The 24,132-nt window shown below is 48.1% G+C and overlaps 5 protein-coding genes across 7 annotated transcripts; 2 read left to right on the top strand and 3 right to left on the bottom strand.

Moving 5' to 3' along the window:
• On the top strand, positions 502–5,225 carry LOC8068698 (protein-tyrosine-phosphatase MKP1). Of its 3 annotated transcripts, none has more exons than XM_021447099.1 (4): positions 502–672; positions 763–2,348; positions 2,457–3,042; positions 4,644–5,171. In XM_021447099.1, exons 2-4 carry the CDS (start codon positions 805–807, stop codon positions 4,695–4,697), a joined length of 2,184 nt encoding a protein of 727 aa, XP_021302774.1. In that variant the 5' UTR covers positions 502–672; positions 763–804; the 3' UTR covers positions 4,698–5,171. The 3 variants fall into 3 exon arrangements, 2 of the variants coding, with proteins under 2 accessions (XP_021302774.1, XP_021302773.1); XR_002447326.1 differs by having other exon boundaries at positions 503–672; positions 763–3,042; positions 4,644–4,810; positions 4,925–5,225; XM_021447098.1 differs by having other exon boundaries at positions 503–672; positions 763–3,042; positions 4,644–5,225.
• LOC8068697 (UDP-galactose/UDP-glucose transporter 5) lies at positions 7,188–12,624 on the bottom strand. Its single transcript, XM_002439122.2, has 11 exons — positions 12,235–12,624; positions 11,531–11,644; positions 11,350–11,442; positions 11,191–11,256; positions 10,568–10,666; positions 9,265–9,344; positions 8,683–8,795; positions 8,410–8,498; positions 8,007–8,093; positions 7,841–7,909; positions 7,188–7,745 (listed from the first exon to the last, which is right to left on the bottom strand). Exons 1-11 carry the CDS (start codon positions 12,388–12,390, stop codon positions 7,632–7,634), a joined length of 1,080 nt encoding a protein of 359 aa, XP_002439167.1. The 5' UTR covers positions 12,391–12,624; the 3' UTR covers positions 7,188–7,631.
• Positions 16,432–18,093, bottom strand: LOC8067345. The gene is made up of 4 exons (XM_021447128.1): positions 18,080–18,093; positions 17,283–17,589; positions 16,848–17,219; positions 16,432–16,715 (listed from the first exon to the last, which is right to left on the bottom strand). The coding sequence occupies exons 1-4, from the start codon at positions 18,091–18,093 to the stop codon at positions 16,641–16,643; spliced, it is 768 nt and encodes a 255-aa protein (XP_021302803.1). The 3' UTR covers positions 16,432–16,640.
• On the top strand, positions 20,617–21,796 carry LOC8068696. The gene is made up of 2 exons (XM_002440432.2): positions 20,617–21,342; positions 21,433–21,796. Exons 1-2 carry the CDS (start codon positions 20,683–20,685, stop codon positions 21,505–21,507), a joined length of 735 nt encoding a protein of 244 aa, XP_002440477.2. The 5' UTR covers positions 20,617–20,682; the 3' UTR covers positions 21,508–21,796.
• On the bottom strand, positions 21,968–24,090 carry LOC8068695. Its single transcript, XM_021448409.1, has 3 exons — positions 23,345–24,090; positions 22,974–23,274; positions 21,968–22,678 (listed from the first exon to the last, which is right to left on the bottom strand). Exons 1-3 carry the CDS (start codon positions 23,840–23,842, stop codon positions 22,605–22,607), a joined length of 873 nt encoding a protein of 290 aa, XP_021304084.1. The 5' UTR covers positions 23,843–24,090; the 3' UTR covers positions 21,968–22,604.

Raw genomic sequence — 24,132 nt, 5'->3', positions numbered from 1 at the left:
TCTATGCACCTTCGAAACACAATAAATTTCTTGTTGATTCTTGCTCGCTACAACCAAACCTTTATGACATGCAAAACTCACACAAAAAAAAAAAACATTCCCTTAACTTCGTCACCCAGATATCGACACCGCAATCAATAACCCAAACCATCCAAATCGTCACAAAACACCCAAATCCGAGACACGAGATATCTTAATCTATCAAAAACCGTCCCCATCCCCCGGCACAAATACCGTCCGCGATTTTGTTTTGCAAAGTGTCCAAAGAGCAGGTGCACCTAACATTTTTGGGGGGGACATGACACGCAGTCTTCTTTCCTCCTGCCTTCCTCGACCAGCCGCTGCGAGAGCGAGACCAGTCAACACCACTCCCCGTCAAACCCGGGGCCCACCGCGCAGCCACCCGTCCGATCCGGTCCGCACGGATCCCGACGCGCATCCGACGGCCCTGATCGCCCCGGCGCCTCCTGAAAACCCTCACCCACTAGGGCCACTGCTTCCCCTTCCTCTCCTTCTCCTTCTCCTTCCCCTTCCCAGACTCCCCTCCCCGTCGTTCGAGAGGAGGGCGACCAACTGGTGGCGAGCCGATCTCCCGATCTGGTGGCCCGCGCCCGCCCCGATCCGCCGCGGACCGCCGCGCCCGGGCTGGATTTGCCGCCGCGGGCGGATCAGGTGCGGATTCCCCCCATTTTTTTTGAGGATTTTTTTTTGGGTCCCGTGGCACGGAAATGGCCTGAGCCCGTGCTGCCGTCTCCGTCGCAGCGTCCGTCGCCGTCTGGGGAGGCTCCGATTCGTGGCCGGCCCATGGCGACCCCCGACGACGGCCCGGCGCCGGCCGGGGCCGGGGGCCGCAAGTTCTGGCGCTCCGTGTCGTGGTCCGAGCCGAGGGAGCCGGCGCCGCCGCCGGACGCCGCGGGCGGGGCTGGGGCGGCAGGTGGCGGGGGCGGGCAGTCCCGCCGCGTCCCGCCGCCGCCGCCGCTCACCCCGCGGTCGATGAGCTCCAAGGCCCGGTCCTGCCTCCCGCCTCTGCAGCCGCTCGCCATCGCGCGCCGCACCCTGGACGAGTGGCCTAAGGCTGGCTCCGACGACGTCGGCGAGTGGCCCAACCCCACCACGCCCGGCGCCTCCAGGCCTTCCTCCGCCAAGCCTGGGGAGGGGCTCCGCCTCGACCTCTCCTCGCTCCGTTCCCAGGGACGCAAGGACCAAATCGCCTTCTTCGACAAGGAGTGCTCCAAGGTCGCCGAGCATGTCTACCTCGGTGGCGACGCCGTCGCTAAGAACCGAGACATCCTGAGGAAGAACGGCATCACCCACGTCCTTAACTGTGTCGGCTTCGTCTGCCCGGAGTACTTCAAGTCCGACCTCGTCTACCGCACGCTCTGGCTGCAGGACAGCCCCACCGAGGACATCACCAGCATCCTCTACGACGTGTTTGATTACTTTGAGGATGTCAGGGAGCAGGGCGGCCGCGTCTTCGTGCATTGCTGCCAGGGGGTGTCGCGCTCCACGTCGCTGGTCATCGCCTACTTGATGTGGAGGGAAGGCCAGAGCTTCGATGATGCCTTCCAGTTCGTCAAGGCTGCCCGGGGGATTGCGAATCCAAACATGGGCTTTGCCTGCCAGCTTCTCCAGTGCCAGAAGCGGGTGCATGCTATTCCGTTGTCCCCAAATTCAGTGCTCAGGATGTACCGCATGGCGCCTCACTCCCAGTATGCTCCTCTGCATTTAGTGCCCAAAATGCTCAATGACCCTTCCCCTGCTGCCCTCGACTCTAGAGGAGCGTTTATTGTACATGTTCTGTCGTCCATATATGTCTGGGCTGGAATGAAGTGTGATCCGGTAATGGAAAAGGATGCAAAGGCTGCTGCGTTTCAGGTGGTGAGGTATGAGAAGGTGCAGGGGCACATCAAGGTTGTGAGGGAAGGTTTGGAGCCACAAGAGTTTTGGGATGCATTTTCAAGTACGCCGCCTAATTCGGATAGTAATACAAAGATTAGCAAGGACCAGATCGATTCAGCATCCAAGAGTAACCCAGGAAGCCGGAGAATTGAATCTTATGATGCTGATTTCGAGCTCGTCTACAAAGCAATCACTGGGGGAGTGGTTCCAGCGTTCTCAACTTCTGGAGCTGGCGACGAGACCCATCTTCCAGCTAGAGAAAGCAGCTGGAGTTTACTGAGGCACAAGTTTATCTCCAGGTCGCTAGCCCGTGTTTATTCAGATTCTGCTCTAATCAGGGATTTTGATCTGCGGGTAGACCGTGTACAGCACCTGGCTGCTGAAGCATCAACCTCACCTCCTTTCCTTTCTCCAAGCTCCTTGTCATCGGATTCAAGCGTCAGCTCGAAGTATAGTTCAGACTCACCCTCCTTATCACCTACAACTAGCTCCCCACCATCATTAGGTCCCTCGCCTGCTTCATCTAATCCGCCTCATGCTTTGGTGCCATCGTCCAGGTCTCCCCTTTCTCATCAATCATCTAATGAGGGACCTTCAAAGCCTTCTGGCATGGAATCAATACGATCTCCTTCCAAGACCTCTTCTATAGCAGAAAGAAGAGGAGGCTTCACACTTCTAAAGCTACCATCTCTCCAAAAGGATCTTGTATTGCCGCCAAGGGTACCGTCTAGTATTCGCAGGACTGAGGAGGCCTCAAATAAGAGTAGTACAAATGGTGTTAAACAGCTGACTGGCGATTTTTGCTCAGAAAAATGCACCGGTAATAGTTCAAGCTCGCATTCTGAAACTAGATTAACTGAGCGTACTGACAGTAACTCAGAAGCTTGCAGTAATGCACAACTGTTAGTCTACCAGTGGCCCAGCATGGAAAAGCTAACTGCATTTGCACGCAAGGATCTTGACCCAAAGTCGGTTTTGATTTTTGTTACATCGAATACCATCAGAAGAGAAGCAGTTAAAATGGTGTATGTATGGGTAGGAGGCGAAAATGAAAGCAGCAAGAGTGTTGAGGCTGTTGATTGGCAACAGGTCACTGGTGATTTTCTTCATCGAAAAGGCCTCAGTGATGCTCTTCCTGTCAAGGTATGTGCATACTGTGCAACACCTACTTTTCTGCACTTTGTTCTGCTTCTGAGCTGTTAGCTACCATTTGAACTGTATAAACAGCTTGGAACTTAAATTTAGGAGTTTGCTGATTTCTTGCTTTGGATGATGACTCTTTTAGTGGTAACAGCACTTAATTAGTATAAACATTGCAACTGAAACTGAATGAGCAAAGCCTGTTCGCTTGAGCTTCTCAGCCGAATCTGCCAGCCATTCAGCAGTGTTTTTCAACAGTTTTTCTCTCACAACAAACTCCATTGAACTCCAGTGTTATACGAGGCTCATGCTTCACCTACCTACCTTAGATTTTCCCACCCTTTTCGATTATTGATATTAGGGAACATAGATTGTTAGTTTGTAACATCGATGTTTGGTCATCAAGAAAGATTGGATTATATATATTCTGCTAGTGACATGTCAAAAGACGATACATAAGGCCAATTAGTTCATGTCGCATTACAGATATATGTTTCTAGGATTGCTTCAGTTATCCTAAACTTATGAAAGTTGATACTTGCCTGAATTTCTGTGACCGAAGGATAATGGTCTATTAGCATCTGGAAATTTACCAATGCTCTATCTGTATTTTATTGTTTGTTTACTTTTGCACAATGGTAATTGTTTCTCTGTATAGATATCATTTTATACTAAAACATTTGCCAAAGTGCCAGTATTTCTTACTGTTTGAAGAGTGTAGAATTGTTTGGTTCAATTAGTGGCTGATAGAAAGGTCGAAATCAATTATCAGAGAACAACTTTGGTTATTTTCATGTATCAGTGACAAGATTGGATAGAATATTAGTCTGCCTTAGGCAGGAAAAGGCCCTGTGAGCTTGGCTTCTGTACCTGATATGTATAATTTACAGCACAGACAAGTTGACTGGAAATGATATCTTGTTGAGTATATTGTTATCTTATATCACTTATTCTTATTTTTAGTAATCTGGCATGCCTATATAGTCAAGGACCCATGGTATCTGATGATGTTTGGTTGACTAGTAAACAGGAATTATTTAGTGTCAGGTTGACTCGGTTCAAGTTGAGCATGATTATTAGTTCCTAGAGACCACTCCTTGACCCATTCTAGCTATTAGTTTTTGTCATGTCCGTCCTGTTTGTAGTGTAGACTGAAATGTTAGGAGGTTGTTGCTGTTTGTCTGTTTGCGCACATCAGCAGAACTTCAACTCATCATAGATTTGTTTTCGCCATATGTCACTCCAAGCTCCAACTAAACATACTGATAGTAATAGTGATTTGGTTGGCGTTTCTCGTGGGATCCCTTGCTCACAACAGAAAGCATGCTCCAGGTACCCATGGCAGCGATTGAATTCATAGAACCCTGCAATCCTTGCTTGGTACCACTTGTTATTGACTTGTTTGAAGATGTTTTGCTAAAATTCTGATGATTTTTACGCCGATGCTGACCTGTGTAATCTCTTTTTTTTTTTCTTGAGCACGTGTGTGATGTGTTTGAACATTACCATGTGCCATACAATATTACTTGTTGCCATTTCACCTTTATTCTGCTTGACAATTTATGAATTTTATTACTAACAGTTGTTGGGTTTTAACAATACAGGTTTTCAAGGAGCATGAAACTGAGAATCTTTTGGAACTACTGAATGTTAGTTAACATTAGGCAGTAGGTATCAGGATATTGTAGTTGCTTAACAAACTCAGCCACAAATTATCATTCAACGAAGGCATGCCCTCCAGCATCAGTCGGTACCGATGATTGTCAGCGAGGTATAAAGCCACTACCATTCCCTTGAACATAATAGGCTACAAACAGATTCCATTTTAGTAGAAGCGATGGATCGGCAACTGCGCCTCATGATCTATCTTTTGTCCAAATGGCAGGAGGCTGCCATGGGCGTTGTATCCGTTGTGAATTAACACCCATGGTGTAGGCGCAATCGGCCAATTGGGTGTATATTATCCGCTCCCCTGTAATGTAAGCTCAGATACTGGGAGATGGTGTGTCAACAGTTACTTTTAGCCTAAACATTCTTGTACATCTTTGAAAGGAACAGATTTGTAATCCTCTTGGCTTATAAATGGCTCCATTGGTCATATAACTTTTAAACTATATAGAACTCAGTTGTTAGCTGCCAATCTTCTGTTTTTCTGCAGTTTATAACATCAGAAGTCAGTTCATCTTGTTTTTTTTTTATCACATCGTAATTCTGGTTACCTGATGAGTTTAGCGTGCTGTTCTGCTGTCAGTGAAAACTCATACCGGAGTACTGTGAATTGCATTTTTTTAAAGGGCTGTGATATGCATTGATGTCTTCATACCAATTACTGTGATATGCATTGATGTCTTCATACCAATTACTGTGATATGCATTGATGTCATCATACCGATTACTGTGATTGATATGCCTTATGTCTTCGTAGGTTATCCTTGCACTCATATTTTATTTCATTGTAATGTTCTTGTGAGTAGAAGCCGGATCACTAGACGCATGCCAGAGCTTGCACTCGTATTTATTTCATTGTTGATGTTCTTGTTTGCGACAGTAGGACAAGTCAGAGCTGTGTTGCTGCAATTTGTAAAGCAGGTAATAACCTGTTTCTTGCGCATTGCAATGTAATTCCGGGCTTTGCTAGATCAGATATAACCAACCGGTAGAATGCATAATTAACCTTTACTAGATCAGATATAACCAACCGCTATGTAATTACTAGTTACGTAATGTAATTCTAAATGATTGATTCATTATGTTTGGTTTGCTACAAAATATGTGCTGCCTTTTAGCCAATCCAAAATTTTAGCGTGGCCAACAAAATGAACTAAAATGGCCAAAGAAGAATCTTTGTAGTAGACAAAAAAACGAGTTTGGTTAACTTGGCATACTTGTAAGTAAAAATAACCAAAACACACATAACTCGTGCTTTTGTCTTAGGAATCATGTACAATTCTAACTTGAAAGTAAAAACATTTTATATAGCAGACCAAATAAAGACGTTCTGACCTAATAATAGTACATTAAACTTTGACCATATATATAAATATATAATTCGAATATTTACCACTGCACTTCGCAGAGCAATGGACTAGCTAGGCTTATGCCCCAAGTACTACATGCGAAGATTGACGGAGCGGTGTGCGATGCGGACGTCGCCGCGCGGCCGGCCCATGGTGGACGCCTTCTTGGTCCGGCCCCTCCTGCCGCTGCTGCGCTTCACGTGGCGCGCCCTCCCACGGTCGGCGAGGTCGTAGTACCCTTGGTACATGTAGTCGTCCTCGTCCTCTTCCTCTTCTTCCACATCGTCGGCGATCTCGTAGTCGTCGATCTTTTGCTGACGATAAAGAAAGAAGATGGGAGTAGGATCCTGCTGCGCCGACGGCGCCGCGTCGACGGGCACGCCATCCTGCTTCTTCCACAGAGCGGCGGCATCGTGAACGACGTCGACGCAGTGAGTTGCCGGCGGCGGCGAAGATGGACTCATCTCATCCTCCGCGTGAACGTCGTCGTACGGTGCCGGCGACGACGAAACGATCGCTGCGGCGCAGACGTGCGCTGGTGATGATGATGACGGCAACGGCAACGGCAACGGCGGCGGCACGAACGTGGTGATCACCTTGATGTAGTCGTCGTCTTCTTCTTCCTCGGACCACGCAGCAATGGCGAAGCCGTCGTCGTCATCCTCCTCGTACGCCGCAGCGATGACGACGTAGCCGTCGTCGTCCTCCTCCTCGTACGCTGCCATCCCACCGCCGCCGTGTGCTCCGGCCGGCGGCACCGGATCGGCTTTTTTTTTTTTGTTGCTTGGAAGACCTACTAGATGTAGGGGAGAATGGCTCTATCCACGCGTGAGAGGTTTCCGTATAAGTAGGCAACTTCCAGTTTAGAAATCACCACGTCCGAAATTGTAGCAAAATCCTAAAAAAAAATATGTTTAATTTTTTTTAAAAAAAAAATCCAAATTGTGCAACCCAGAATATCCGATCTGATCTAACAAAACCGACAACCTAAAACGCATTTTCCTGACAAGTATCAAAATGCCTCAATCAAAACTGATTTATTTTAGTAGATCCAAACGGCAGCCACGTAGAGTCGGTCGTGTTCAGAAATTCGGGCCCTATATACGAGTATTTTAATTAAAATCAGTTACAGGTAATGAATGGAGTAGGACTCCTTGACAAAATTGTATATTATAATATATAAAATAATAAAAATGAAAACAGACAAATTACACGATGCTTATGTTGATGGTATAAAATCTTTCTACGGACTAAAAATACTTTGTTCTATGGTGGAACTGTTGTGATACAGGTTAACGGACAACGACCTGAGCTACAAAATTGATAAAGTCTGGGCTGCCTGAACATTTGGTCTCTAGATACTGAACTAACACTAGGACCACCTTGCTTCTTCCAAACGAAAAAAGAAAGACCACCTTCATCACCTCCAGGTCAGGAGCAGTAACACAGTTACACAGCTACATATCTGTCCAGTTACCTCGCCATGCGCCATGGTGCAATTGATCTCACACACAGAGACTTCGTCCCGGTACCGCAACAGATCCATTGTTTCCTATGCTATTATGTCATCAATTGTTAACTATTGTTAACAGGATTCGGGCTAGAGCCACGTGGCGGGCTTGCCACCGCTGGCTTCTGTGGTTTACTCCTCAAGAAGCTCTTTGTGTATAGGGCTCCGAATACAATAGCCTGGTAACAAGAAACGTTTGTTGTTACTCATGGGTGAAACAGAAGCAGGTGATACTGTGAGGTGACTGCTGAGACGGAGGTAGATGATGACTTACTGCGCCAACCCACTGCATCCAGCTCAGAGGATGTACAAACCAGATGCAGGAAAGCAATATACTCACCAGCTACAATAACGTATGGACAAGGACAACAATCGTAAGAAAAAAAGAGATTGAATGTTATGTATGCGAGAATTATCACACTGAGCATGTCAATATCCACCTGTCTAGTTGTCATTATGGTAGCAAATGTGAGAGCCCCAAATGTTCGAATGGTGTAGGATATGAAGAACTGACTAGCTGTTGCAACCTGGAACACCAAAAGGATAAGCTGCCTTAGGTATTCAAACAAAAAGAAAATAGTAGCTTAGCTTCGTGGGCACAGGAGAGGAAAACCAAAACATTTGAAATCACCCATATTTCATATAGATATCTTTTCCACTGCGCTGAAAAAATTCACAATGTTTATCTATCTACACATTTATTTCGTTTCTGTTTGTCATGCTAACTCTGTATCCAACATTTACATCTATGCTCAAGTGGATTTGCTTTACATTCTGAACTGGCAGACTTAAAACAAAGAGCAAGCAACAGCACATATTAAAAGATGGGGAGGTAAGTCTTACACTGGACAGGATTACAACATCAGAGAAGCAATCTGGGTGGCGAAACATAAAATCCACAGCTGGAATCATATGGTTCTGGAGAATCAGCCCTGTAAAAAGGGGGGAAAAAACCCAGAGATGTACAAGCACAATCATTACAACTGTTAATAAAATGTTTATACAGTACCAAAAAAAAGGTAGAATTAGTGGAAGTCCAGAGCTACTAATCAAATTTCAGCATACTTGTCCCAGTAGAAAATTAAGTTGAACTTAGGTTGCAGCACATGATCATACCGCTTAAACTAAGAAGACAAGAGCACACTGTCGTGTAGAATATTTGGTTGTGTATTTCCATGTCATACCCTTTGAAGAGTTTATCTTGGAACGTGCTTGTGAACCCATCGAAACTGGACATCCAGAACACAACATTGGGTCAGATAAGGTTGGAGCTGTAGTATCAAACATGACTGAAGGAAAGTAACAAAAGAGTAAGTTTATCAGCCTCTAGTTCTCTGTATGATCTATACCAATACCAATAGTAGTACAAGCCCTTATTTGGAATTTTTCAAGTATTTGACTAGATACAGCAAATCATATGGTAGAAACTTTTGAAATTATTAAGTCAGGTATCTCTATCTTTTCTTTGTAGCCATTTTTCTTATGCTTCATACAATCACACCTACACATGTATTATTGTCTAAGATACAGAGTAATTATAACAGAAAAGAAAAACAGGTTTCCATATTGAATGAATCTGAGAAATTGTGAAGATGATGAAAGATCAGTTATTATAGGATTTCATGAACTGCATCATGACTTTAAATGTTATTTGCTGTTTTCTTTACCATGGAAAGAAGTAGAAGAGATAAGTCGTACCCAAGATAACCGAGCATGAGTGAAACACCCCAAATAGTGCTTTCTCTGCCTTTATTAAATGGATTCACATCCATCGACGCCTGCATCAATGAAGGACAAAAGGAAAAGGAATAACTTCAGAAAATATCCAACTATTTTGGCAAAAGTACTAGTGCATTATCAAGTATATAGATGTATATTATATCTTGAGACAAATCTTGTTCTTCTGAGTTAGAATTCAGCCTAATGCAACCCTAAACCCATTGCCCCAATACCCACCCCACAGCCCACTTGATTTAGCAGCCCACAGGCCGCCCCACCAGCATGCAGCGTGCCTCTCTCGTGTCTCTCGCAATAAGCAACAGCAGCAGTTCTGCCCCGCTTCACCATCTCCCAATATTCATTTCAGCGAAACACTAGGTCCAGCCACAGCACAGGTGTATGAAGCTACAAGCAGCGATTCGGCAAAGCCATAGGCCCAGCCTCTGGTGGCAGCAGAGCATGCAGCGCCGTGGCATGGCAAGGAAAAGGCACAGGTACCCCTGTGCCTTTGTGAGATTGTAGCCTGCGCGACTTGCTGGTCGCACTATGACTCATTATCTCATCGGATAACTGGGACATCGGGTGAGCATCTGGGATTCCTTCAATCCTTCTCGATTTGCTATGCTAATTAAGTGGAGAAAAATCTTGCTGATTAGTATCTTGTTGTTGGCTGCAACTTTAAGCGCAGGGAACGAGGTACATTCCTTGCTGTCAAGGAGTGGCTGAGGAACCTACAGTCAAAGAAGTGTGTTTCTTTGGATCTTAGAAACCTGTCGTGGTCATATGCTAGACTAACAATGATGGCCTAGGCAGTCCAAATTTCTTATCAGATCAGTTTGCTTGAAAGTAGCCTGATTGGATTTTTCTTTCTTTGGAAGTGGGGAGTAACCAACTCAAAAGTACTGGTTCTGCCACTGCCCAGCGCTCTGGATAATGTGCAAGAATCTTAATGAATATATAGGGGTACTGGCCATGGATGCATTGGTTAATAGCCCTGAAGTATTTGTTGGTTACCAGCAGTTCCCATAGGCTCATACGGAAATATGCTAACCAACTAATATACTTTTGGAAGATAAAACCCCATCTCCATCCTGCAACTAGTTCAGCCCTAGCATTAGTGCTACACCTGTTTCTACTTGAAATGCAATGCAAGATCAATAGTAATTGAAACAGCTGTTGAATGCTCTCCTATCCTTTTTCTATAGTAGTAGACAATTCATACCAGAATACAAGAACATGATGCTGAGTAATGAAGAGGAGAGAGTTGGACATTTAAAATTACCGGATACAGAATGAACAATGCGCAACCCAGAGTCACGATGACAGCAAAGAAGTAATCTTTTCCGCCATATTTCTTTCTCATTATTATTGTGCCCCAGATCTACCAATCAATAAAAGAAAAGCTATAAGATGGCACTAATCTTGATTATCAAGGAAATATATGTAAAAATGTAACATCGACATTACTGAGACCACCAGATTCATCTTGCTTTCAATAATTCTCACATGCATCTTATTGAACATTCTCGTTATGTATTTAGCATCTGATCCAAAGATATAAGTTCCAGTGACTATCGGCACAAAACTAGACTATGCACAGACAGAGTGTAATTGCTTCAATCAATCAACATTACTTAACTGAGAGCCATTAAATCGGGCACAATAATATTAAATATTACTTCATATATTTAACATCTGATACATGGTTATCAGTTCCAATGACTACTGGCACCAAACTAGACTGTGTGCAGACAGACAGTGTAATTGCTTCAATCAACCATCAATACTCAACACAGAAGCATTAGAACATGAAAGGCACTGATGCTTCCCTAGCAGGCTACAAAATAGTGGAAATGTATGGAAAAGACGGTTTGATCACTGGTACTGTATAGTAGCAGAGATTACCATGACAGGTATCATCTTGGCACATTTAGCAAGCGTTTGGACAGGGAAGCTGACATACTTGAGGGCCTGAAAGAAGTTACTTCACATAATCAGTAAAGAAGTAACAAGAAACAACACATGTATATGGCAAAAGAAATGAAGGACAGAAACTAGTCCAACCTCATACTGGCAGGTTGTGGTCAGTATATTTGATATGGAGACAATACCATATTTGTGTAGCGGAGCCACAGGGTCCAAGGATTTCTTACTTGCCTGCACAGGATTAAAAACACAGAATTAGCAGGCCAGCAGATCCAGACGAGTTGGAGAGTTATAACCTGCGAGAGGGGGTCCATCATACAAGTAACACCATCGCAGACACCATGGATGTGGTGATGCGGTTACAGAAGACAAGGAAAAGCGAGTATCTGAAGAACTCCTTCTCCACTCCATACGGAACCCTCATGATCTTCTCCTGCACGGCATCAGCACGAAAACACATCTAGTAAGGCGCACGCGGTGCATAAAAGGAAACAGAACGTCTCAAGTCGATTGATACTAAAGAGCAATATATTGGTCCAATTATAGGAGATAAATAAAGATGAGTAATACATGTATACGGCTGTACCCTGTCACCATATTATTTGTGAATACACCAATCGTTAGTGTAATAACTACTAACTAGTGGTAATTGAGCTGAAGGGCGGAGCGAGTAAGAGGTTGTAGGCGTGCTTGTCACTGGTTCTGGACTGGAATGAATCGGTGTTTGGGGAACATCCATTTGTTGAATTATTAGAGGAGGAAGGGGATAAGGGCCCCCTATGAAACCCTCTGTTGGCTAGACGAATCGCAGCTGAAGAATTCATACTGTGCTACACGGTGGCCAAATTCGCGAGGAAGCTGATCACCAGAACAGATCAACACCCAGCGACCCTCGAATAAGAAATGGTCTCGGCGGGGGGTTCGGGCCGCTGGAATCGTTTACATGACAGCGAGCGGGAGTGAAGAAGAAATGGTGGCAAGGGGGGAAAGAAGAAGCACTAGCAGCAACCGAACCCAACTCACCTGGAGGACGCCGTAGACGAGGAGGGTGCTCATGATGCCCAGGACGGCGAAGCCGCAGCGGGCTGCCCAGCGGCGGCGGTCGTCCTTGTCCTTGTCCCTCTCCCTGTCCCTGTCCGCCGCCACCGGCAGCAGCCCCGGCGCCGCCGCGTCCGCCATGGCCCCCTCCCCTCCCCGTCCCCGCCGCCGCCGCCCTAACGAAAGGAAACGAAACCAAACCCAACGAAACGAAGCGCCTCGATGGCGGCGACGGCGCCGGGTCGGTGGTGGATGGGGCGCACGCGCGGCGGCTGGGCCCCGCGTGGCAGCGAGAGAAAGAGTGGGGCGCGACCGGGCGGGCGGGCGGCTGGCTGGCTCGCCTCCGCTTTCGGGTTCCGGCGTTGGAAAAAGGCAGTACGGCCGGTCTCGTCACTTTGCGGTTGCGGAGTCGGTACGGCCTGCCCTGGCCTGGCAGTAGCATGCGATGCTCCAGGTGGATCGCCGTGCACGACAGCAGGCTGCACGCGTGAGATTATATTAGATATAATTTTGATAACGTAGCACTTTTGTTTGTAGTTGACAATTATTGTCCAATTATACACTAACTAAGGTTAAAATTTTTTGAGAAAATTAAGTGTATATTTTCTCTTGCGCCGATGGAAAAAATTTGGAGAAGTCGCGGGAATATTTCTCGCTAAGAAACACTCACCGGACGCTGGCCCAAAAGCACCGGACGTTGTGCCTGTGCGTCCGGTGTACAGGCTACCTGGCTCAGCTAGGGTTGAGCACTGGACGCCAGGCACCGGACGCAGGTTGGAGCGTCCGGTGTTCTGACTTAGGTGTCCGCGCGGTTTTGCGAACCTCTCTGGGTATGAGTCTAGTGAGCACCGGACGGTCCGGTGCTCAGCGTCCGGTGACCCCGAGTATTTGCATACCTCCCTGAGTTTTAGTCCGGTGTGGATCTGCAGAGCGTCCTGTGTTTTGCAGGTAGCTGTTAGAGACTGACACGCGAGATTCGAGAAGGACACGTGACTAACCCCAGTGCACCGGACGCAGGCATCCGGTGCCCCCATTTTCAGCCCAGTGAAAAGAGCCAACGACTCTTTTTGTTGAGGGGGCTTATAAATAGGAGGTGGCCGGCTTTAGGGGGTTCTCTCTTGCACTTTTGATTACTTGAGACATACTTTGACCTAGAGAACACTCCCTCCACTCATCTCCTTGCTTGTTTGCTAATCCTAGTGAGATTGAGTGAGATTCAAGTGCATTGCTTTGAGAGTTGCATTTAGTGGCACTTGATTCTTGAGTTTGCTGCGGATTTCTTGTTACTCTTGGGTATTTCCCGACGCCCTAGACGGCTTGGAGCAGCGGTGGTGTTGAGCTCGTGATTGGAGATTGTTTCGAGCCTCACCAAGTGATTTGTGAAGTGTTCTTGAGCCTTCCCCGCGGGAGATCGTAATTGGCTACTCTAGTGGATTGCTCGTGGCTTGGAGGATCCTCATCTTGTGAGTGGATGTGCGGCACCCGCTGAGGGTTTAGCTTTGGATTATCAATTAGCTCGCGATCCATCAAGTGGGTGTATCGCCACAACGAGGAGTAGCTTGCCGGGAAGCAAGTGAACCTCGGTAAAAAATCTTGTGTCATCTCTTGCCAAGGATTATCTATTGTGATTGTGATTGTGAGTGATTGGTTGGATATATCTCTACTCTACAACGTTGGTATAACCATCACTCTCCACTCCTTTACTCACTTGTATACCTTGCTTGTCGTTTAGTTTAGTCTTCTAGTTTAGGAGTGTAGCTAGCTTTCCCTAGTTGTTGTGTTTTAGTGTTTAGCCTTGTACTAGTTTGTATAGGTGGCTTGCATAGCTTAGTTGAGCTAGTGCTAGAATTGCTTCGCCATTTGTTTTACTAACTCACTTGCTTAGTAAAGTTTGTAGAAATTTTAAATAGGCTATTCACCCCTCTCTAGCCATTTGGACCTTTCAGAAGCGCTTACGACCCATCCTAGACGTTGCCTTATAAAGTGCCGGGGCAAAGAGATGAAGCGGACCGACTGGAGCCCAGTTATCTGTCCAAAAAACAGTGTTGCCACCATTGCTGACGATGACTGATAGACTTGCATTACACATAGCCTCGACAATTGCCTCCTTGGGTGCTGGTAGTCTTGCCTAGCAGCTGTTAGTTTGTGTTCTTGCGAGCCAATTCCATCTCGTCCTTAGTGCATAGCCGAAAAGACGCAAATCAATAACTCCCAGGCCTCCTAGTTCCAGGGACCTGCAGACCACCGGCTAAGCGACCTTACATTTTCTGTCGGAGCATGACTCGGTACCTGTCCAGAGAAAAGCTTTTCGCCTCTTGTCTATCTGTCTAATTGCCCACTGCGACAAACAGTAGGCGATGCTCCGGCAAATAGCTGTGAGATCTGTAGTAGACATTGGATGTCTTCAGTCTTGGGTGCAGTGAACACGATGAGGTCATCAGCATACAGCGAGGCACGATGCTGAATGACGTTACCCGGCAAAGGCGACAAGACTGAGCGACGATCGGCTTCTCTATTCAGAGAATTGAGCACTTCCATAACGATCACAAAACGCATTGGCAAGATGGGATCGCCTTGGCGGAGACCACGCGCATGCGCGATGCGCCGACCCGGTCTGCCACCGACGATAACTCTAGCGCTTGTAGTGGATAGCAGGATAGAGATCTAGTTGGTCCATCTTCGTGGAAACCAATATGTTGCAGCACTTCTAAGAGAAAGGGCCAAGCGACAGAGTCGAAGGCTTTAGCAATATCCACCTTAAGAATTTCTTGGACTGCAGCCATCGACAAGTTAATTGCATCGTTTTTCTTAAGATGGCATATTTATACTGCACATAGAGATAGAGTGCTCCTGCCGGCATCAATACTGATCACATATGTATAGACGGAGAAGACTGGAGCGATTGGACGGGATGGAGACACAATTTTGTGGGCAACCGTACGTTCACCTGTTGACCGTGTGGATCTTCTTCTGCACAGTAGGAGAACGAACGTAGGGTGGGGTAAAAAGTTGTGAAACGTCCTCTGACGTACGGGCGAGCGGCAGTGCATCAGCATCAGCATCAGCATCAGCATCGCTAGCTATCACTTGGTTCCTGGCCAGGAAGGAAGAGCGGCACCACCGGCAGATGATCGATCGGGGTAGAGCAGTTCGTCCTTGGCAGCCTAGCTAGCTTTGTACAGGCGGCCGTTACGTGCTTGCACACTGGTGCCTGGACCCGGGGCAGTCCTCCGCCCAGGCAACTGGTGACCGTGAACGCGCAATGTGGTCACCATCATGCAGCGACGCGCGCGGAAACCTCATTAGCGGCTGCTGCAGCTGGTCGCGATCGCCGTCCGGCGGCGGCACCTTGGGCTGCAGAAGGTCCAACTTGTCCACGCGGTCCACGCTCTGGTACAGGCGGCCGACGAATGCGTTGTTTGTTGGCAAATATGACATGCAGTGAAGCAGCTCAACGCTTGCATTGGGAATAATTAAGGCCTCGTTCAGTTCCCAAAATTTTGTCCAATCGTGGACTGACTAAGCTCAAAAGATTTATCTCGCGATTTACAGTCAAACTATGCAATTAGTTTTTGTTTTCATCTATATTTAATATTTCATGCGTGTGTCTTAAGTTTCGATGTCACAGGAAATCTTGAAAAAATTTTGATAGTTTTTGGAAACTAAACAAGGCCTAAGCACAGCAGTGCCAATAGTAAATTTTCTCCAACGAGCTTGACTGTTTTTTGTCTAAGAATCGATTGTTGCCTAACTAGAATTCAGACACCTAAAACACAGCAAATCTCCATATCAGCAGCAAAGAGAATCACTGCTCTAGCTATCAATCAAAGCCATGTACAGTACTCCGCAGCAAAGAGTAGCTACAGTGCCTTGCTCGTTCATTGTCTTCACCATGCAAACTTATTTCGTTACAAGAAGAACACTATCCTGACTACTACTTATGGCTTATGCACAGAGCATTGCAAACCGATGGAGTCCAACAAGTAGAAACAAGTTTTGAGTGCAGATACAGCTTGTAGAACTGCAGATTGAAGCGAACCTAGCCACGCACGTGTACACGCAGAAGCTATTTATACTGACACAAAAAAAAAACTCGGCTGAATTTGCTGCTGAAATTTCCATTTATTTGTCACGCTGAACGGTCGTCGAAATAGAAAAAAAGAAAAACAAGAGTGGCATGTAGCTGCACAAAAGGGTCTGCAGCACGAATACTAGTGTCACTGAACTGAACACACACAGGCACACATCGTGTTCGTTCAGCGTGGAAGACAGACGACGAGACAGCAAAAACACTGATGAAGACGAACACAAAGACACCACCATGCAACGGCGCAAATCCAAGGATCGTCGTCGTCGTCGGAGCTTGCATTGCATTGCATGGATCAGCGCCTTCACTTCTTCCTCGCCAGGAACACGTCGGAGAGCACCGTGTCGGAGCTCAGCGCCGCCCGCAGCAGGCCCAGCCCCTGCCGCCGCCGCCGCCGCCGGACACGAAGATGATCAGAAATCAGAAGAAGTTCGGGATCATATATATGCATGATCGAAAACTGGTAGTAATGGAGGCAGGTGGACGCAATATATAATCCACGAGCACGAACCTCGTCCATGCCGACGCTGACGTACTTCTCGGCGAGCTCGACGTCCTTGCCGGAGCTGAACTTGTTGATCAGCGTAATACTCGAGATCGCCGACATGGGCGTCACCTCCAGCCCGTCGGTGACCATGTACGTCACCAGCCCCTTCACATACCCGCCGCCGCCACCGCGCTCCTCCTCGTCATCCACGCCTTTCCCGCCGCCTCCCTTACCACCACCGGCGGCCGCCCTCGGCGCGGCGGACGGCATCACGAACGTCATCTCCGTGGCCATCGGCAGCTTGCACTTGGGGCACGCGGCGTCGCGCTCCATGGTGACCGTCACGCACTTGCCAGCACCGGCGCACGCGTACAGCTTGAACTTGGGCAGCCGTGGCTGCCGTTCCTCCTCCTCTGCCTCGGCGCCGCCGTCGCCGTCGCCGTTGGCGGCGGCGGCGGCGGCGGCGTTTGCGCGAGGAGGCGATGGCAGGAGCAGCAGCTGGTGGCGCGCGTCCGGGTGCAGCACCCCGGGCTGGAGCAGCTCCGCCTTGTCGGCGCCCGGGAGTAGGTACGAGGAGCCCATGTGGTCCACGCTCTTGTACAGCCGGCCCACGCTGCCGTGCATGGTGCCGGCGCTGACGAGCTTCGCCACCGCGCCGATGGGGAGGGTGAGGAGGCTGAAGACGAAGTCCACGAAGTCGTTGCCGGCCTCGGCGAACAGGACACGCTTCGATTTGGTCTCAACCAGCAGCTTTAGCGAGATCTTGCTGGGAGCCATGGTGAATTGGTGATGTATGGATGGATGGATGGATCGGCTGTCGCCCGTCGGAGGACGATGCTGGTGTTGTTTATATAGGAGAATATGGACGAACATGGTCAGGGAGATGGAGAGGTTTCCAGCTTAATTTGCTTCAGTTTCGCAAAACTGAATCGTTTGCATTGTTGTTAAGACTGCAGTCGTCTCTTTGCATACTGGATGCGATGCAACAAAGTCTTTACATGCAGAAGAACAGCCCCTTTGCCCTCTTCGTGCGTGGTGCAAGTAACTCCAGCGGTTTTACAAATTTTCTTTACCAAATATTGTTGTTTGCCAACTCCTAAAATAAAAAAGAGAAAAAAAATCATCTCTAGTGTTTGGCAAAGTTGACTTGGCAAAAATAAAAATTTATCGACCCGCAAAATTGACTTGGCAAAAATAAAAATTTATCGACCCGTCACGCACTGCCTTCTCTCGCTCGCCTTTCTTCGCACGCCGACTTCGTGCTCCCCATCCCGGACCCTGCTGCCCAGGAAGCGGCCGAGATGGATTCCAGGCACCGAAGACTCCATCAACCCGACATGCACTGCAGATCTCCAAGGTTTGTGATTCGTAGATGAATAGCTTGCGCCAAATCCTGTTTATTTTGTTGGATGTTTGCAGCAGATAAGGGCATTCAGATCACGTGTCCGAAGATAATTGGATGACGCTTTTTTGGACAACGATGATTACTTCATCTTCACAGCTGCTCGAATAGTGCACACATTTTCGAATAAAAAACGACGACCTAGTGGTTCGGTGTGTGGCCATGTATTTATTTATCGTGATAGAGAAGGTGGCCACCAGATGATGTTTCAATATTATTTGGCGGATAATCCGACTTATGGTCCAGATTTATTCCGTTAGAGGTTGTTGTTCTTTCACTTCAGATAGGTTCATAGTATTTGTTTAATTTTTATACGAGTTGTTGAACTTTTGTTTCTTTTCTTTAGATTCAGAATGACTAGGGATCTTCTTCTCAAGCTCAAGCGAAGCCTTCTCTACCTCAATTGAAGCTGCGTACCTCTCCTCTCTCGCCTTCTCTCTTTCCCTATCAAAAACCTCCTTCTTCGCACTTATATGTAGAGGGCCTCACCCCCTCCTTAAGGACACACAAACCACATTCCATTCCACAATATAAGAGAAGAGAGGAACCACTCCACTATCCCTAGGGTAAAGTAGAAGTAGGGAGTGAGAGAGGGAAGAGTAGGGGAGGAGAAGAGGGGAGTTCGGTCCCTATACCTCTTGTACCTAGCGAGTCGAGTGCCTGGTGTCGAGTAGCCAGCGTGCCAAGTCCATCAGGTGAACGGAGTGCCAAACCTGTCGGCTACCTCCAACTTGTATCTCTACGATCATCTTATCATTTGGGGTAAGAAGTTCATGCTCTTCTTTGGTGTGATTCATTAAGTTGAGTTGTTCTTGTTGCTACTTGCTTGTGGGTTTGTCATTCGTCCTCATGGCGGAGGTTCTAGTAGAGGACTCCTCATAAAGATAGAATCTCCTGGTCAACGCAAGAACCATAATCAATAGCGTAGACATGCTGTCTAAGCTAGAGGTTTACCTTCGTTTGCCTCATACTCCATGGTTGAGGGGTAGGCGACAGGTGGTGACAACTCTATCCATCCTTTGCAATCCCCCATGTTTGGGTACGACGTAGAGCTAATCGGCGGTATCACCTGTGGATGTAGGAGTACTCCGGTGCCCAAAGTAAGTCGGTAGTAGCATGGTTGTCTTAGCTTAAGGTTTCTACCCATAGAAGAACCTCACTACCCAAGTTATCCTCCAACCAAATCTCTGGGTAAACTAGTGAAAGTGGCTACTTACAAAACTTCCTTTGGGAAGAATGATACCGTGAATATTTTGGGTGAAGTGCTACAACAGTATTTCTGTGCACTTGCGAATTTATCTGCTTTCGCTAAAAAGCACCAACCAGCATTTCTGGCGCTATTGTCGGGGGTAGAACTAAAACTCTATTCCTAGTATGGAGTAGCGACACTAAAAAGTGCCAACAAACATTTTTGTCACGGGTGTCGGAGAACGGTTATCGTTTTAGTCACTCGAACCTAGTTGCCTGTGTATCCTCACCTTCCACCACTTTTTTCCTTTTTAAAATTAAACGAAATTATAAAAATATATAGAGAAAATGGAGCAACCCGCCATTCAAAACCTTTATGCATCAACATAAAGTGAGAAAACGGTCATATATTTTGCTTACCACATTTGATCATAGAATAGTTTTACGAATTAAATGCTAAAGCTACTCTATAAATCCGTGAGATGAAACTGTGCACTAAGAGTCTCTGTTTCATTCCTAGCTAGTGTCATATTTTGAACTTGTCACTGAGGTTGTCCTTAGGACCAAGTTACCTCCCAAGTTTAGAGCGGGCCTATCTTTCTATTTTAACTTAGCTTCTCTCTTTTGTGACCATGCCTCAATGGCTTCATTAGGGCACTCACAATGCAGATTCTATCGTAGAGTCTAAAGTTATTTATTACCTCGAACAATGTGGACTTAGAGTCTAAATAAGACTTGGAGTCTTATTTTTTCTACCTCTTTCTTCAATAAATATGCTGCCACATCAGCAAAATGCTATAAATAATATGTAATTAATTGTCTTGGACTCTGTGATAGAGTGTTGCATTGTGAGTGCACTTAGCGTTTATTTTCATCAAAAAAATAGTTATTCTACCATGCGTTGTGCCAGCGTTACGTCTTTTTTTCCCCCCTCCGTCATGCTCAGCACAATACCCCTGCTCCTTTTGAACGTGTTGAAGATGGTGGCGGTAACTCTTCCTTCAATTCGAACTTTCAGCAGTGTTGAGAAGATGGAAAGTTCACCTTAATTACTGTCACGGCGTCTTGATTTCTCCACCATCAGAAGCCAGGGAGACGTACTCCTGCAAATTCGATCTCGATCCCACCAGCTCAAACGATTCATCATCTTCATCAGTTTCCGCGGCTATAAAGGCGCAAACGCACGCACTCGACGTACGCCACCACCATCTCGTCCTCGCCCCACGCCACCATCAACACCAACACCCCGATCGATCGACCCATCCATCCATGGCGTCCTCCAAGATCTCCCTGAAGCTCCTGATCGACAACAAGGCGAAGAAGGTGCTGTTCGCGGAGGCAGGCAAGGAGTTCGTGGACTTCGTCTTCAGCCTCCTCACCCTCCCCATCGGCGCCGTGGCGAAGCTCGTCTCCGCGGGCACCATGGACGGCAGCGTGGGCCGGCTGTACGAGAGCGTCGACCGCATGGGCTCCTCCTACCTGCAGCCGGGCACGGACCGCTCCGACCTGCTGCAGCCCAAGGTGCTGCACCCGGACGCCCGCGAGCTCCTCCTCCTCCGCGGCCGCGGCGGCGACGACGAGTCCCCGATCGGGAGGTTCCGCCTCTACACCTGCGCGGGCTACTGCGCCACCGCCGCCGCCGAGGCCAACGTTACGTGCCCGCAGTGCAAGCTGCTCATGGCCACCGAGGTTTCCTTCGTCCTGCCGTACGCCGCCGCTGCGGCGGCGGCGGCGGCTTCTTCTTCCTCGGCGCCGGGTGGCGACGAGGGCGCAGGAGGGTACGTCAAGGGGGTTGTCACCTATATGGTAACCGACGGGCTCGAGGTCACCCCCATGTCGGCCATCTCCAGCATCACCCTCATCAACAAGTTCACCGCCGGCAAGGACGTCGAGCTCGCCGAGAAGTTCGTCACCGTCGGCACCGACGAGGTTCGTTCTTGGAATTGGATTGGATTGGCGTCTGTGTCAGTGTGTCTGTCAATTAACTCTCACGTTTGTTTCTTTGGAATTGGCCGTCAGGGGCTGGCTCTTCTCAAGGCCGTGCTGCGTTCGGACACCGTGCTCTCGGATGTCTTCCTGGCTAGGAAGAAGTGATCGAAACTCAGCTGCTGATGCTTGTCGTTTTGCTGGGAGAGGAACCCTTGTCGAAGCTTGTTTGGTGCTGCTGCTGTTTAAGTCCTAAACTGCCATGTCTGCTTGTTATCGTTTTATCGATGTATCATGTTTGAAGACTTTCAGTCCGAGCTGCGTCTGTCAGTTTCAGATTGGTCATGATCATGCTCGTATGCATGTAAGCTTGTTTCGATTCAGTACTACCGCCTTCCAGTTTGATCTGTTATTGTGAGCATCTTAGAAGCTATGATCTTTACTTAGTCATGGTATTTACCCGCAAAAAAGAATCAGCATGCATTATATGCTTTCCTTCAAAGGAAAAGAAAATTCAGTAACCCTTTTTGTTGAATGCAATCCTATGTTTATTTTTCTGCTAAATCAAAATAAAAATCAAATTGCCTACAAGAAAAGACTCCCAAACTTCTCTTTCAAAAGAATACTTTCCAATGCAATGCAAATAACAGATCATATCCAGAATCATAGTAATAAATATACAGGATCTCATAGAAGCCAGTGCAGATCTTACCTAAAAGAATCATGTTAATTTGTACCAGTAGGGTATACAACTATACATAGGAAAAAAAAAAGCACTGAGTTTACTGAAAACACTAGAATAAAGCTGTTTATCGAAAGTACTGAAAACCTTCAGTTGGCAGTTGCTGTTCCACTATTTTCACCAAGGTTATCTGTCATACCTCTGTAGAATTGTACCTTTTACACATCACTAGTTGATATGGGCTAACATATCATCAGCAGAAGAATCACATTGTGAGTAAGATTTCCAGCCAACATTCTCTGTCAAAGCCATGCACTGCCTGTTCTATGAATATGTTCAGTAACTAGTTTCTGTAAGATGTCCAGATCGTTGTCAAAACCATAGCAAAACTATTACCATCCTGGTTTTCAAACAAATTGGCCTCCCATGAGTAGAGCTGATGTCAGAACATCTATTGAAAGTTACGTAAGAGAACTGAGCTACTCTTCTGGTCTTATTCAAGCGCTCCAAGAGAACTGAAAAAAGAGTCCCCAGGATGTCACCTCTGTATTTCAAAAGATGTGTTCAGATCGTTGTCCGCTGTTCATTTGTCAGAGACCTTGCAGTTATCTAAAATTCTTGGAGCATGCAAATCTGGGTACCGCAAATCGTTGTCCGCTGAAACCATTGAGAAACAGTGGAGAACATCAGCATTTGGTGCAGCTTCTGAAAGACTGAAAACATTTGCACAATCTCTATCAAGGACAACGACAGATGCAGATTATGAATCATTTGCACTACCTCTGTCAACAACACCAACTTAACAGAGAGCTGAAAGCATTTCTTAATGACATTTGCAGCTTATGAAACTCTATTTGCACAAAAATGCAGGACTACAACTTATCACAATCTTTTGCCATGTAATTGCCTGATGTGATCCGAGAATCGTGAGCTGAAACTGAACCTCACCCACCTGGTGTGCCGTGGTTGATGATGACAATGTCGATGCGGTCGTTGCCGATGGGCAGGTCGACGAGCAGTGGGCTGAGGTGTGCGTGGCGGCCGGCGCGGACGCAGAGGGTGGTGCGGGTGACGTCCCTGCTTGCGCCGAGGCGGCACGCCAGCGTGAGGCGCAGCTGCATCAGGTTGTGCGTGTTGAGCTGCATCGTCCTCCACGCCCCCTCGTTCACGCTCCCGTCCGTCTCGCCGCGCACGTACCGGATCTGCCGCGCCACCTCGCTCTCCGTCAGCGGCCGCCGCCGCGCATGCGTCAGCTGCTCATCGCAGACACGACGACGACCATCATCCTCCGTTCGACAAGGACAGGAAGCCATTGATACGTACCTGGTAGGTGGGATCAAGAATGCAGGGGCGAGTCATCCTGATAGGCACGTTCTCGATGTCCCACTGCATCATGGTGCTGCCATTATCGCCGGCGGAGGTGACGGCCCTACGCCACCGGAGGTACCGGCCATTGGCGCGGAGGTACCGTCCCGTGCCGCTACGGATGACGAAGGTGGTCCGTCGCGGGATGGCCTGCCACAGCATTCCCGGCGGCGGAGGCGCGCCGCCGAGCCCGTCCTGCGCGGTGACCACGCCGTTGGAAGGACCCGTGCCGGCCTGCACGCTGGTGGCCAGCAGGTACCGGCCGTAGGCGCCGCGGAGGAGCACGCATGGCCCGCCGTCGGGCCCCGCCGCGTGGTGCACCGCCCACACCGCGTTGTGCACGCCGCGCTGCCCCGTCAGGCACACGCTCGACCCGTCGGCGTCCGCCGCCAGGTACTTGCCCCGCCGCGCGCAGCACCGCAGCCGCACGAACCGCACCCCGTTGAACACGTCCATGGCGGAGATCGATCGTGTCGCGTCGCGTCGCGTCGAGCGCCCGCACCGATCGCGGGAGGGCGACCGACCGGCCGGCCGGCCGACTCCTTTTTCTTCCCTTTCTTCCTTCTTCCTCCCGGCGGTGGCGAGCGGCGATCGACACGGAGCCGGAGCTGGGGGTGGCGCGAAGTCGTCGGGCTCGTGTCGTGGGTTCCTCCTGTTCCTCGCTGCGCGGAGCAGGGGAGGGAGCGAGTTCGTTAGGGCCCACCGGCCCGTCTCCTGGGGGCCCACATGTCAGTCAGTAAGTCACC

Source organism: Sorghum bicolor, chromosome 9 (assembly GCF_000003195.3).
Source record: "Sorghum bicolor cultivar BTx623 chromosome 9, Sorghum_bicolor_NCBIv3, whole genome shotgun sequence".
NCBI classification, from domain to species: Eukaryota; Viridiplantae; Streptophyta; class Magnoliopsida; order Poales; family Poaceae; genus Sorghum; species Sorghum bicolor.
This window is presented reverse-complemented; position numbering and strand designations above follow the sequence as displayed.